General features: G+C 42.2%; 1 protein-coding gene across 7 annotated transcripts in view; it reads right to left on the bottom strand.

Moving 5' to 3' along the window:
• The window catches only part of eif4g3a (eukaryotic translation initiation factor 4 gamma, 3a), a 67,911-nt gene that overhangs the window by 44,013 nt on the left and 7,420 nt on the right, over positions 1-16,478 (bottom strand). For all 7 annotated transcript variants that reach the window (XM_079682953.1, XM_079682954.1, XM_079682955.1 and 4 more), the window contains exons 2-6: positions 13,839-13,953; positions 13,301-13,405; positions 10,829-10,996; positions 4,638-4,730; positions 3,796-3,828 (exon numbers count right to left, since the gene is read on the bottom strand). In XM_079682953.1, coding sequence (XP_079539079.1) covers positions 3,796-3,828; positions 4,638-4,730; positions 10,829-10,996; positions 13,301-13,405; positions 13,839-13,953 — 514 coding nt within the window. The remainder of the gene's footprint in view (positions 1-3,795; positions 3,829-4,637; positions 4,731-10,828; positions 10,997-13,300; positions 13,406-13,838; positions 13,954-16,478) is intronic.

Here is a 16,478-nt window from a genome sequence, read left to right as displayed (position 1 = left end):
AGCCCTGCGGGGAGCCAGTGCTGAGGGTGCGGGTGGAGGAGCAGTAAGGGCCTATTTTCAGTGTCTGTAAGGAAATTATTAATCCAGGCGCAGAAGATGGAGGGGAAACCTAGGCTTGACAGTTTTTCCACTAGTATGTCAGGTATGATGGTGTTAAAAGCTGAGCTAAAATCGACAAACAGCATCCTTATATAGTTGCCTGGGCCTTCTAGGTGGCTCACGGCTGTGTGAAGGACCGTGGGGATGGCATCATCCGTATATCTGTTGGCTCTATAGGCAAACTGATGAATCATGAAATCAATGCTTTTTTTCCCGTTCCCTGTTGTGTGTTAAATAGGTTTTTGTGCATGTAAATGCTCTGCTAAGGCTAAAATCTCAAAGTTCCCTCCAAAGGGAGATTCTCTCCCACACACTCCCCCCGCCCGAAACGCCTCCATTGGACACCTTTGTTTACTTTAGTAACATTATGACATCACTATGTAATTAGCGTTCCAACACACTGTACGTGATTTGCAAAGGGTAAGCAATATGAAATGTTGACCACAAATACTGCCAGCATACAGGGAGGGGTAAAGGTGGAAATGCCAAATGAAAAAAAATGTAAGGTCCATTGATCATGTGACATTTCTGCTAATTGGACCAACCAAGAGAAAACACTTAATAGTGTTATTTACACTCTGAATAGCTCTCTGGATTAAACAACAGTTGTTTGTTTTAGTGTAATAACCGCTTGCTGTGACTTTTTGGTTCACACGCAAACAAAAGCTGTGATTGAAATCCATAAACGTCAGTTTCATGCATAAGTGTAGGGAATCTTTTTGAATAATGATGACCCTTGTTTGAAGACCGATTTATGTTTTAGCCAAATGAATGCATTTCCTCATCTCTATGTAGCCTTTACTGTGCATTGAGTGTGTTTCAGGGGGACAATGGCTGTTTTCACCATCGGTATAAAAGGCTACTGTTTGGCTTCATCTGCTTTCCGAATCCACTTCCGTGGTGGCACAAGTGATCCCAGCGCCAGTTTGTGACAGCCAGAGCATGCACTTGTATGTGTAAATGTGTTTGTACGAACTCCCAAGGGCAAACACACCCGACACACTTTGACACAACACTATTAATAGTCTGTTAAAAGGCTGTCCACACAGAAGCATCCAGAAGGTGAGGATGTTAGACAACAAGTTACACAAGGAACATCTTGGGGTGGGAATAACACATCAATCTTGACTTGGCAGCGGCATGAAACATTACGGTATGAATAAACAACTACAAAAGATAACAGGAAGTAACATGTACTGAATGTCAGCAACTCTTAGCATCCACAAGGTGATCCACAAACCGCACCATAAATAAACCACTGCCAGAAAGGAACACATTAACAGGCCCTTCATAATCTAATGACATTGGTTCACAAGGTGTCAAATGCCTGACAGGAAACTCACAGACGGAGCCTTCTACCTTTACCACTGGCTGTCTTTGTTCTGACAACTTAAGACCACCACTTGATTATACTATAATCAGGGGTGCACATCACTTGGTGAGTGACCGGCGTTAGCTACAGAATGTTAGCTAACGTCACATCACAACATTGTGAAGTTAGCTATGATATATCAGGCTATAACTAACGTAGCATTGATAATAGAGTAACGTTACTGGCAGGACTGTTGATACTGATCCATAACAGAAACTAATGCGCAAGTATCAGCCGTATCTCGCGTTACCTAATGCAACTCCACACTACGGTGCTGTGTACCGGAGGAGAGACGCGAGATACGGCTGATACTTGACGATCTGGCGGAGAAAGGTTGTGGAGCCTCCGTTGATATGCCGTTGTAAATGGCTTGATGGAAAGCAGGTGTGTAGTCGGGGAGGGTGCACAGCTGATTGCAGCAGGTGAGTGGAGGTTGAGCCGGGAGCCAGGAGTGATAGCCACCACGCACACACAAACAACACAGACAGGGGGAAACAAACAAACACAAAGGAGACGGCTGGAGCAGTACAGCCACCACAGCATTACCTAATGCAACTCCACACTACGTCTTACGGTGCCGTGTACCGGAGGGGAGAGAGAGAGCAGCGAAGGGGGGGGGGAGAGAGAAGTAATACGGTTTCCTGATAAAGCTGTGGAGAGTATGTGCTGCAGGGAGGTGGATGCACAACGCACCCAGGAACGAACGCTAGCTCCGGTCCTTTTTACTGTGGACTCGATGTCCTGACAGGCTGGTATTTGTGCAACCTGCACAAACACAATACTGCACCATGATTACAAATGGTGAAATACAATGTAAAACTACCGAAAAATACCAGCTCCTTAAAACACAACCGCTCTACTCAACGCAACTACTAACTATACCCGCGGTCAGAGAGCGGAGATGTGTCCCCTGTGTGATGTAATATGACGCGTTTGACGTATGACCTTAAAAAAAAAGCAGTTTTTAAGAACAGAGCTCAAAATTGCTCCTTTCCCTCTGAATTCCTGCCCTTATGTCTCGTAAAACATATCAAATCCTGCATTCACTTTTTTAATTGTAATTTTCAAGCAAGTTTCAGCATAAATGTAGAAAAAATAAAAACCTGCAAAATGCTCTTTAACAGCAGCCCTGTCTGTGCACACGGAGACCGACGCAAATGCCCTTTGTGACACAAGTAACGGTACGCATTTCAGATTGTTGCCGCGCATGCGTAACTGCGTACCAGTTATGTGCACCCCTGACTATATGAATATTCAGCATTTTAAGAACAACTATTAGGACCACTTCATCTGGAATGTGGCTTGCAGATGTAGTTGTGTACAAACTACTCGACATCACAATTCTTGCCCAAACATCAATAAAACAGCCTATTGTAAATGACACTACCTTGGTGTAATTACTGTTAACAAATAAGACTCATGATATCACAGCCAAATATCCTTAAAAAATAGAATCATTGCAAATAATGGCTCGATTATGCTTGGATCAACTATGCCTTAAAAAGAATAGAGAAAAAAAAAAACGGATTAGCAGCACACTATCGAGACACTTATGAACACACTAACAAATACAGTAATAATGCTGCATGGAAGTGCCCTGCAGAGGTCTAGCACCATTAACTCAAGGTAGTAGTTAGGTGTGTTCATGGCACATGCAATAGAAAGCACTCTGACTGGCAAATACATTATCTTTTCCAATAATTAAGCTTCTATTATTTTTCACCTTTACTTCTTTTAATAGCTAACAACCATAGGCTCTAAACACGTGTGCAGAGGCTAAACCCATTATCACAGAGACTAGTCATTTCCTGTTTGTTTAAATGTTAGATCAATATTTAAGTCATCATGTAAAGGGTCTTTAAGAAAATGATATAAGCTGTAAGAAAGTCTAGGAGAATCCCAATCCTAAACATCCTGCTCAACTGAGAGCCCAAAGACAAGCTTAGACTTCATTACATCTGAACCTGATAAAAGAATATTCAATTGCAACTCAATTCTTGGAAATGAACTCAGATCAATCCCACCATAAAAATAAACATGAATAGTGCAAGAAACCTACCCGCCAGGAAACTGCGCTGCGCACCTGGCTGGACAGGTGGATTAAATAGCAGCCCGCTCAGAAACCCCCCCCCATGATAATTAAAATCTCTTCAACTGTATCCAAGACATTTGAAGCTTTTGCAAATCGGAGACTACTTTTTTATTTAAGGAATGGCAGACATCCCGTAAACAGCCCTCTTGCCAGCAGGTACCAGCTAAAAACTGCTTTGATGAGGATGATGCAAGAGAGGGAGCAGGAGGGGTGTTCAGCGGGGGTCAATTACCTGATGGTGGGTTGGTCGAGGGCCCGTGGCAAACTGGTGGGGGAGGGAGGACAGGTCCAGCAAGGAGATTGAAGCAGTGATGGCAAAGCAGGGAGAAAGAAAGAGCATAAGAGAGACACAGATAAGATGAGCGATGAGGCCGGTAAATACAGAACAAAACCACACAAGACTTCACCTGGTACGTGATACCGCTCTCAGACCCAAGTCAAGGTCTGTATTTTATGATTCCCAATTGTGACTTGCAAAGAGTAATCTGTATGCCGTGTTGCATACTGTAGTGGGATTAACATAAGATCCTGTTTCCTATGTAGGAATCCTTCCCATAGTAACCACAGAGCTTAAAACAAGACTCCTGAGGTCTGGTTAGCCTTGCTCTGCTGATGGGGGCTGGGCAGGAGCCAGGCAAGATTCATAAATAATAAGTGTGCGAGTACAGAAAATGCTGGCAAAGTATATATGATATTCAAAATGTCTTCTCGTGGTGTGAGGTTTCCTAAAAGCTGTTAGTGGGCTCTTCATGGTTTTAAATGTAAGACAGGGACTCTGACTTTTTAACTTGAATATTGCGTAACAAGGGGAAATGATTACACCAGTGTTTACTAATGTCCCACACCACACACAACAAGTCTGTAAAGTTAAGGAGATCCGAATAGTGAAGCTCATGCTTCACTGACATGAGCAGATTTAGATGTTTCAACATTTATCAAGCTCTTTGCGGCATCTAAACATGAGGTCAGTAAGTCAATGACATCTCTCAACTCTCAATTAAAGCCACAGTAAAGAGCAACCTCTTGTATTTGGAGGCAGCAGAGCTGTAAATCCAGCAGCAGAGGGACACTCACCGGGCGACTTTGTGGCTGTGCATTCATTGGCTGCGTCTGGGGAGAATACACTAAAGGGGCGGAACCAGCATTTAGTCCAGGGTTGTATGGAGACTGTGAGAAAAAGAAAAAGAGAAAAAGAAAGACAGAGGAGGAGACAGTGTGTTAAGATACAGACAGGAACTGTGCAGAAATCCTAATTTCATTAAGACATTTCACATTTAACAAGCAACACTTAGATGTTGCTGGTATGTTTCTAGCTGGGGTTTATGTGCTACGCAAAGATAATTGCTACCCTAAAGCAGGGGTTCCCAAAGTGGGGGTCGCGAGATTACAAAATTAAAATAATCAATTTTTTTTAATCAATTTGTATTATTATTATTATTATTATCAATAATAACGTGTGCATAGACATTTTTCAGGGGCGGACTGGCCCCCCGTTGATAATCCACTAGCGCAGTGTTTCTTTTTTAAACCTTTTCATACCAAGGACCACTTAACCAATAAAAACACACTCACGGAACACCTAACTCCCCAAATATCCAAAAACAACAGGCCTGCTTACCACTCCAACATTATATTACAGCCTAATAATGGCAGCTTAATCTTCTCTATATCACCTCGTTCACACAATAAATCAACAATACAAATACAACTACAGATTATATAAGCATTTAGTTCAAATGCGATTTAAAATGCTCTCAGGTTTTACACCTCTAAGGAAATGTAGACTACATTTATTACGGAGCTTATGTCCGAGCCAACAGACTCACAGATCGTTGGCTACTGAGAGATATGCAAAATACACCGCATGTAGTACGACACAAACCTCCGCTGTGGATTTTCAAAACAAAATACAGTAAAACTATGGTCGCAGGCCCAAGTTTAACTCTGAGGTCTAAGCCTGGGCTTTTTTTGTAAAAATAAAAATAAAAAAAGGTTAATGCAGCCCCAACAACAGCCTCTGATCATCAACAGACTTCATGCAATGCTTCATCGGATGCATATATTAGATATATAATCTCTATCTCACTCCTAACACATCTAAATCTACTGTTCATCAAATAATTTATCTTGAAATCTTGATTGCAACCCCCCCCCCGTTGACAGGGGTCGCCAGTCTCTGATACGGTTATTTTGGGGGTCGCGGGCTGAAAAGTAACCCCTGCCCTAAAGGACTGCAAATCCTGTGTTGCTATATTCTTCATCTAGTGTGTAGTGGGGCTAGGCAGAGGTAGGTTTAGGCAGATCTGCTTACTCGTCTCTAAGCGGCGGCTGCTGGTATAGCGGAGATCATTTCAGTTTGCCCTGGCTGACGACAATATCTATAGAAGGTGAGAGGGACACTAGAGCTGCTTTAAGGTGAGGCAGTAGGTCATTAGGCTATAACGGTAAAGTGGAACATACAGAAGTCACATACTTCCAGGGAAGCCGAGTCAATGTGTGACTCACACAATATCACAGCGGTGTGTCAGTTTGACAAGGAATAAGGGTTTCGATGCAACTGTTTGACTGTATTCATTTTGTTTTTGCGTAAGCTTACCCAGAGGATGTAAAGCTGCCTTAACCAAACAGAGGTGACGATTCAGTTAATCTTTGTGATCATATTCAGCCTTGATTTATTTCAGTTTTGGTTTTTTCATTGCCTTATTCTATCTCCATTGCAATTGTATAGATCTCACTCTAGTTATGGCAGGAGAAAGACATCCCAATTTGATATTATTAACCCTTACCTGACCCCGACAATGTCTAATTGTAATTATTATATTCTTTAATAATCTTGTAATTGGTATCCTGTATTTCTATGATGAGAAGGTCAACCTGGGATCATGGTTGTAATCCCTCAAATCCATAACATCCAGTCAATAACCTTACTTAAATCCAGGTTAATCACTATGCGTCTGCCCTTAACCTCAGGTGGTGTAAAGATGGTAACACCCACATCCCCTGTTAACGTATTCTCTATCCTGATTCATTCTTTTCTACTTTTTTACGCAAATAATCGAGGTCTAAACATAAAAATGCTTTAATTATTTTAAACTGAAGGCAATGAAGTATAGCAGAGGACTCTTTTCAGCTGCAGGGGCATAACATTGGCTCCAACATTTAAAAACTATTTTAGATTTTGGTTGAGCAAATTGATCATAAATCATAACCCCAAACAACCTTTTGATGTTGTACAAAGTAGCTGATATTAAAACAGCTATAGTTGGCTTAGACATCATAATATTACTCCCTACAGGTTACGGAGCGTCTACACAGCAGCGTGCATTGACGCTTGGCGTGTCTGAAGCTTGGGGAGTCAACGCGAGCAACGCGACCAACAACCAATCACATGAATCTCCCGCCCCCGACATACAAAGCAAAAAACATTCCATGCTAGCTATATATACTGTCTATGCCTGCTAGCTGTCCATTCAATGTTTAAACGAGGTACACTGGATATAAACTCTCCAAACAGGCGAAAACCTACCAGTTTCACCAACTATCTCTGCCACCTCCCTCCATGCCTGGCTCCTCCGGTTTGTATCCCGGAGACTGATCATACAGCACCGGGTGGTTCACTACCGCAATGATTATTTTCTCCTCCATTTTATGGAACATAGATATGATCTGCGATATGGCTCCCGCAGCATACACGCGGTTTGATTGGCTAGCAGTTGTACTGGCAGATTTCCATAAACGGGATTTGATTGGCTGACGCTTCCGTCGAAACTTCAAAAGTTGAACACGGTTCAACTTTTGACGCGTAGCTACGCTCCCCAAAATGCAGTTCGGCGAAGCGTGACGTCACCACATTCAAAGTGAATGGGCAGAAGCGTTGAAGCTTCAACGCACGCCGCTGTGTGGACGGGCCATTAGGACTACGACCACACAGCAAGAGGGTACTGGGTTCAAACCAGTGTTAATCCTCAAGGCGATCTGCTTTCCTAACGTAGTTTTAATCTAAACAGGTCACATACATTTAAACGTGTTTGTCCATATGAATCAGCCCTGTAACCCTGACCAGTATTGATCTCTATTTTAGCAACATGCATGCTTGGTTTGCACTCTAAACTAATTAGGACTGTATGAAGAATACAGGAGATGCATGTTTGTCTAGGTCTGATTTTTCTTTTTTGTTGAAAAAAAAGAATGCCATCATTTCAAAATCCTATCCATTAAATCAATTAAAAAAAAAAAAAAACGTTAAAGGCCATGTAATGCATCTAACACAGGTGTTTTTTAACATGTAGTTTAGATATCACCAGAATAAAAATAAATAAAAATGTTTAAAGTTTGGTCATAATTAAATGACATATACGTTAAAAACCGATGTTGGTTCCGAAGTTTGCCGAGTACGCCCCCGATCACTCCCGAACGAGCGGTGACGTCACACGTGGCAAACATTGCCATTTGATCAAATCAGTCCAAATGGCAAGCAACGCGACAACTTCAGACAGCGACAGCGAGAGCGATCATTCAAGCTCAGATTAGGTGGGTTATCTGGATTCAGTTACAGAAGTAGAGAGTGAACCAGCTAGCCTTTCACTTCAAGGCATCTTGCCTTATCAGTACGAGCCTCCTGCCCGGCAATCGAACAACGAGGCAGAAACTTGTGAAAGAGAAGCGGATTCCGCAGCCGGCGAGACTCGAGTCGGCAATACTGAATGGTAAATTCTGTTTTATTTAATTTGACCTGCACTAAATGTCGATCTTAAATTTGTCATCTGTTCCTCACACGTCCGGCAGATATTTTTTTTTTTTTTTTATGTTATGTACAATATTCAGGTGTACATGTCAATGCTGTGAAAGCATGCCCACTGCAGATGAATGTGTATGCTGCAGAGAGATCTGGCAGGTGATGGAACAAATAGACAGTTTGCAACCTACTGACCAGATAGCAGAGTCCTGCATCGGGTCGGGTATCCGCGGGTACCCGACGGGTGACCCGCAAAACAGGTGATTTGCGGGTGGTATTTTTTCAAACGCTTTTTTCCGGGTTCGCTTCTGGGTAAAACAAAGATGATGCGGGTCCGGTTGCGGGTGTTGCATAATAAATATATTTAAACAATAATAATTTAGCTTAATGTTTCAATCCTCAGACCTCTCCTCCGCGGGACCGAGCATAATCATAACCTCTGCAGCGCATCAATCTGCTGCTGAGCGCACCACATTCTGAATGGCTGAGGTGAAGCTCTCTAGCGGAGAATACACCATTTTCAATAACTCTTCTTCAAGAGCGAAATCCAACGTCTGGGAGGCTTTTGGTGTCAACCTAGATGGAGAAAATAAACAACATCCCAGGCTTTTTGAGCCAAATATGCAACTGCGTGTGTTAATAATTGCACGTTGTCACTGCTTATATATATGCGGGTTCGGGTCGGGTTGCGGATCTTGTGCCGGCGGGTCGGGTCGGGTTGCGGAACTAATTGGCAATATGTGCGGGTAGCGGGGCGGGTTCGGTACTGCACATCACGGGTGCGGGGCGGGAGCGGGTCTTGAAAATCAGACCCGTGCAGGACTCTGCCAGATAGAAGACACCGACGAGAAACCAAGGTGCATTATTAGCCACCCAGGCTTTAGAGAAGGCTGTCTGTGTTTGGACACTGAAAATAGCGTATCTTCAATACAAACAACAACACAGAGCAGTTGATGGCCCACTACACCAGTAAGTAAATATTGATTGACCCAACTGCCTATTGCAGCTTTGCTTTCATATAATACTTTTAGTCGCTACAGATATGGTACACTTTTAAAGATACCATTAAACTCTTTCAAGCAGTCAAAAACAGCTTGGCTTTTATTTTTTCTGTGTATGCAAGTTCAATGTATGCTTGGGAAAAGAAACAACTACACATGTGAGGAAATATATAAGAGGTCTATGATTCTGTCAAGCAGTCATGTATAACCTCATATTTATTTTGTACAAGTAAAATACAAATATCATGTTATAAGCCAATTTGTAACCATTGCTACATAATAGTACTACATAACATTTTATTTTTCTCCAAATATATTTATAATCTGTATACTTTTTTTTCATTAGGAAGTATCGATATACAGCTTATCGACAGTTTGTACGTTGGTGCTGGGGTGTACTCGGCCCAAAAATCAGAGTCCCGCTGCCTGCATGTGCTGTAACCGAGATACGGAAGACTTACCCTGAACCGGGAGGCCGCTATCAGGGATTTCAATGGCCAAATCTGTAATTTGACATAAGTCATGCAGCTGAACTGGTTAAAATGCTTTCGCATGATGTAAATAATTTACAAAGTACATCATTTACAATATTATTTTTCCAAAGAAACATGTAAATATAACAACATTTTCCAAATCACAAGTTTGTAAGATTGTATTAATTTACTGTTTGATAAATAAAAAAGGGTTCTTTTGTTAATTTTTCACTTGTATCATTTGATCTTTATTGCAGTGTACATTAGTCTATTTTGGTATGTGCGAGCCCACAAATAATTAAAAGTGGTAAAAATAATAAAGATATTCAGACGTAATTCATTTTTGGTCTTACTTATTTCACTTCAACTTTTATATATTTCAGTCACTAGGCAAGTTCACTGTACTCTGGTGACATTTAGCTCAAGCTGGCATAACACCTGTAGTAACTTAATTCTGACCCGAGTTTTGTGCACAATCTTCCAGCACCCATGATCAATGTTTATAGCAATCAGGAAACATTCGAAGCTCACAACTACACATCGCTTCCCCATCATGAATTGTTAGATAAAAAAAGTTTAGCGAGGTCCGGTTACACATATGTTGAGCGAAAATAGCGGAAGGATACAAAACAAACAATCTAGACGAGGCTGGTGTTTGCCACGTGTGACGTCACACAGCTGGGTTAATGGCTGGCAAGCTTTTCGCTACCGGAGCGGAATAACACGGGAAAGTGGCACACATTTCATGTTATTTGGGGGGTATTTATGGTAAGAATCATTGATGTTGATATGTCAAATGAAACAGTGGAAAGTGATGAAGCGATTTATTAACACAGAATAACATTTATTTTGGACATTACATGGACTTTAAGATAAGTAAATCCCATTATCTTTATTTTAATGTTTGTGATGATGGGGTTATATATCGGGGGAAAATAAATTGTAATGTTGAATTGTATCCAAGCCCTATCAAAGTCATAACAAATAAGCAAACAAATGGACAGATCAAACATGAGCATGCATTGAGGTTAAAGGCGGACACAATCATAAACTCACCACTCCGCCTGCCTCCCAGCCCTTCGCATAGCGATATTGGGAAGCTGTGGGAAGGGATACCTGAGTGAGCGCCGGGGAGTGGGCATGGCCGGGTGGTGTGCCCGCCAAGTTAGGGTGTCCCTTTGTGATGTCATGAGCAGTGTAAGGAGGGCCAGCGTGCCTGGGTACCTGTATCACATAAAACAGTCACGTTAGATATACAGACACCCAAAACAAGATAATATGCCACACACACATGCACTGATGCAGAAGAGGAACAGAAAGAACATCTGGATTCCACAGGTCATTAGTCCTCTCTCCTGTTGAGGAATTGAAATTAAGCTAAAGCTCCAGGATTAGCCCCTGTATGTGTGCAGAGGTGAGGACCTGCAGAGTGATTTGGGAGTCTGCAGGGGTTGGCTGACACTCTCTGGCCTCTCCTGCAGCATGCTGTGCCCAACTATGCTGTGCAAGGATGCCTGGGCCTCATATGGCATAACTGGGTCAAGCAATCACATCACGATCCAACTCATGTGTGACAAATTAAGTGCCCTCGGACACAATAGAGTAACGGAGTCATTCGAACAAGTCTCATCAATATGGGCCAACAAAGGGCTCAGGGGTTCATCCCCAGCCTGGGGGGGCACTATCAGGAGGAAGAGATGAGATTTGACTGGTGGCGGGATGGGCCCTTGGCTGCTGCAGCTGCAGGCTGGCAACACTGCAGGTGCTTCTTGTTTCTGCTGCAAGACGCACACACACCAGGGACTGAGACAGGATACAGCAGGAAGAAAGCAGGAGGCAATGAGACGGCCAGGAAAGCTGGGCAGCCCACGGTTCTCTCCAGCCAGGCTTTTTTTTCCTTTTTCTTTACACACTCAGCTATTAAAGCTTTCACAGCTCCAACGCTAAAACTAACATTAAGGGCTTCCTCCTTAAAATGCATTACATTCAAATCTACTGACACTACTCTGTATAGATTCTATAGGATCAATCCCTTTTGCTTCTCTCCATAAACTATGTGTGGCCTACTTCCCTCAGATGACCTGGGATGTAGCAACTAATCTAGCCACTGTTGCCAGGGGAGGAGCTTGCACTGCTCCAGGCCAGTGAGAGATTCTGAGGACATACAGAGTGATGGGGTGGGGGAAGGGAGGCAAGCGGCTGTATAGGAGCTGTACATGATGAAAAGGGGGGAAGGGAGGGGGGGGGTGTACAAGCTTCACATCCACTGCAGAGAACAACCGTTTCATGCCATGGGATTTATTTCCACCAGTGTCATCATTGTTGCAGCCTATCGCATTTAAAATGAACTTCCAGAGGTAGAAAATCTCATAAAACCTGCAGTGTTTCCAGTGGTGTTGTTACAGTAGATAATCTCAGTCTCTTTAGGCATACACCGGCTTTTTTCTGGTGCAGCTATACATGCTGTGCGACAGAAATCATAACTGAAATCATCTTCTTTGTGGTTTCAAATAACCAAAGTGGCAATTCTATAGAATACTACAAAGCTCATAAAAGATCAAACGTCAGCACAGGGCAATCAAACACACACTATTATGTTATATCCTCCCCACAAATGACCACTACAATTTCAGTATTAAAATGTGGAGGAGGTCTCAGTGAGCACCATATTTATTGAGCCAGCTCAGTTAATTTTGTCGAGAAAAAAAAAAAAACATCTATAAAATGTGTAGTGAAAGGAAAATCAATATTTCTTTCTTGTAATTTCAGTAGTAAACGTTTAATGTGGGGTTGCCATTAATCATTATCTTACAAAGCCAAGTATGGTAGAAAGAAAAATGCACATGTGGCTGATCAGAGGCCCAGGGTCTGCAAACTGCAGTGCTCCACATGACTCTTATCACAGCATAATGCCCACTACCAGATGGTGACTGTGGTGTCCTTAGAGGGAAGGGATGAGGCTATTTCAGGTTTCTATTGGTCTTTAGGGGATACAGTAGGTGTGGCTCGTCACTGACACACATGAATGGCAAGTTCATGGTTCAGCCAAGGACAACATTTCAGAGGAAATGTGTTTTTGGTTTTTTCTGTGGCCAAAAATAATAGTACTCCTTCAACAATATATAAATACAACACAAACGATGACACAGACCATAATACAGGAAGTGTTAATAGACTCCTGGAGGGAGGCGGTGAATGGCAAAGGTCCCTTGAGGTAACACATTTCCCCAGCAGTCAGGTCACAGTATAATGTCTTAACAAGCATGCCTTCTTCTTTACGCAATAAATAAAAAACCCACAGATGGATGTTTGTGAACGCTGTTCACTCTCTTGCAGAGAGTGGTGCAGAGTGAACAGCGTTAAAATATATTGTTCTCAGTGAAAAAAAACATATATAGAGGTGGCGAGCAGTTTTACAGGCAATGTGACCTTGCATGGTACCAAACCGCAAACACATATTTAAAGTCAACACACATTCAGTTGCCAGTTTATCAGGTACACTTTGTAAACAAATGCAATAAATCCTACCTTCATAAAGGTTACAATGTTCTTAGGAGGAAACTGGTGCGTTTCTCCTGCACTGAACTTCAGTTGGGTGCTCTGCCTCAAAAAAACAGCAATGTCTGTGGCGCTCTGTGGTCAGGTGAAAAACAGCAAAGAATCACCTCATACGTTGATGCTTGTGGGAGTGGCATGAAGCCTACATCAGGGCATCATTATCATGGGTATACTGTTCTGTGAGAGGAGTTTCTAATATTTAGTACGCCCATATCAATGAGGGTAGACCAAATATTAGAAACAGCTCTTGGTAAGATGCAACTGCTTCAAATATTACCATAAATCAACATACTAATAAACAGTTTAAACAAACAATGCAACCTTTATAAAAAGAAGTGTTGCATAATCCAGTTTTATCCAGGTGTACCTAATAATCTAGCAACTGTGTGTGTGTTTTTACAGTCAAATGTTTGCAACTACATTCAGTCCATACAATAGATATAAGTCTCTGCGTGTGTGTATTCTGTATCTGGAGTGTGTATTTTGATGTGCATGCACTGCAGCATACCGGTGGATATGTTTGGGAGAGGGTCTGTGGGCAGGGAGTCACACTGTAGACTGCGGCGACTCCGGGCTGTGAGGGGAAGATCCGGTCGTCCAGAGATGGCTGAACCCGAGGGATCCTGGAGAGAGGTGCGTTTAGGAAAACTCAAACACAACTGGACATTAAAAGATCTCTCAGTAAGGGAAAAGAGATGCTCAGATACTTGATTTGTTTCATACTTAATGTAGTCATGTAATGAGACCAAAAGAAATGACCTGACGGGAAAACAAAGTGTATCGTATCGTGTTAAATCTAAATATTGCTGACTCAACAACATTAAGGGACTTGATTTAGTATGTGTGAAAGTGTTTTTGGCAAACATTTTCTTTGTTCTACATTTCTATGTTTTCATGCAATACATATATGGCTGATTCAGATCCAAAGGGCTTTCCTCAAGCCCCAATGGCTCTGATTTCAAGGATCCTTCCACCACCCGACCCCACCCTAGCCCAAAATGCCCCATCTCGAAGAGCACACTGTGTACCTTTACCATTTTGCAAGTGTGAAAGGGAAAATGTGAAATGGATTTCTGGACCACTTCAGGCAAATGGACAGCAGGAGATAAGCCAACTGAAAATGCATGGAGAAATGGTACAAACATCATCAAATATCAGTTTTCTTATGCTGAAAGTGGAATAGTAGGGTCAAAGACAAATACCACAACAGTTGTATAAACCTATAGTACTCAGGGTGTTATAATTTCTCTGTCTGAACAGAAACCTGAACAGAAGACAACTTTCTTTAGGGCTTCTGAAACATGCAATAATGAGAGTCACTTGGGAGACATCACTCACATGTTAAGAGAGACAAAAGAGGGAATGTCTAATAGCCCGATAGAAGAGGGAAGCCCTGTGGTTAGTAACATGCTCAGGCAGTTGTCCGTGACAGAATGTCTCTCACACAGTCACATGGTTTAAGGGAAACCGAACGTCTGACTTTCTTCCTTTTCACGCCTCCTCAGGGTCTTGCTAGAGGGAAAGTTGGTTGTGCGACATGTGTCCGCACACAATCCAACGTTTTTGTTGTCGTTCAGAATGACATAACTCAAGAGTGAAAAGCCAGCTGTCATAAGGGGGAGATGCAATGTGGTTACAAATTGGGATATCATTCCACATTTTCAGACAGTTTTTCCAGGAAGAAATGCAGTGCTGCTCTCAGCTCTTCACATGAAAAGAGCCAGGAATAGCTTCTTTGTAAAAAAAAAAAAAAAAAAGGGCTGAAGAGAAACCCAGCGTTCTTTCTAACCTCTGCGCAGCTGGCCAATCAGGCCGGTAAGTGGGTGTGAATGTCAAATCGTAGGTTACAGGAATGATCGGACACAGCCCCCTCAGCTAACCGAAGACCATTAGACAAGCTGTCCTGACGGAGTAAACTGGCCCTTTGAGCAAGTTTACTCTGCTCTTGTCTGCAGGGGCCGTCATCTGTCTTGGCCCCCTGCCAGCATCGCTACTCCTAACCGACAACACAAGAGGGAGAGAAGGATGTAAAAAAATATCCCTTTAAAAGAGGGCTGCTATCAAAAAAAGCAGAAGCGCAGCAGCAGGAGGTATTGTCCGTTTCATTGCCGGGGAATAACAACACGCCCACCCCCACACACACCCAGTAGACATACACAGAATGAGGAGCAATTAGAGGATCTGTCTCCTGATACTGACAGTCTATGTGGGGAGGAGCACAATAATACTTGTTTTATGGGTCACACAGTATTTGATGCTTTGTTTTACCAAAAGTGCATGACAAAAAGTGATATTACCAGAAAAACTGAAATCAATCTTCTACTTGTTTTATATATTTTGATGTGAAAATTACTGTGGGACATCCAATGCCACAAAGCAGAAGGGGGAATGTAATATTCAACTGCAAATGATTCTTGACCTAGGTCTGGTGGGTGACAGACAGAGAATGTCACACTAAGAGTGGGTATCAACAAGTGACGCAAGCTGATCTGTCTGCTGTACATGATCTCTGTGTGGAAACTGTGTCGGGAAATATAAACACACAAGCTTCACTTGCTGGAACAGTAACAAATCCACCTGGAATTAAAGTTGAGGGGGGCTCTTGTCAACAGTGGCAAAACAAACGCAAAAATAGATCAGTAAATCTTGGCAGACCTGATTGTTGCAAATGCAGTCGAATTTGAAATCATCAGATTAATTTAAATGGTTAAATGGTTTTTATTAAGGTTTTCCCTTTCCTGTAGTTTGTTCTTTAGGTTTTTGTGCATGTAAATGGTCTGCTAAGGCTAAAATGTTTGTAAATGTTGAATATGTAAATATGATATCCTCTGTTGTTTGTTTGTTTGTTGTTTTTATGTTTCATGTGGAACTAAATGATGCAGGTCTCCATTGTAAATGAGATCGATGATCTCAAGGGACCAATCTGTCTAAATAAAGGTTTGAAATGAAATGAAATGAAAATCTCAAAGTTTCTCTCCCACACACTCCCCCCCCTGCCTAAAATGCCTCCATTGGAATCTTTTAATAACTTCTGTAACATAATGACATCACTATGTTACACCCAAGCTTCTATTGGCTAGCGCTCAAATAAAGTGTACGTGATAGGCTAAGGGGCGGGACCTCTTTAAGTGGTTGACCAATCACAACA

The sequence above is a fragment of the Notothenia rossii genome, assembly GCF_949606895.1.
Source record: "Notothenia rossii genome assembly, chromosome: 5".
Taxonomy (NCBI): Eukaryota; Metazoa; Chordata; class Actinopteri; order Perciformes; family Nototheniidae; genus Notothenia; species Notothenia rossii.
This window is presented reverse-complemented; position numbering and strand designations above follow the sequence as displayed.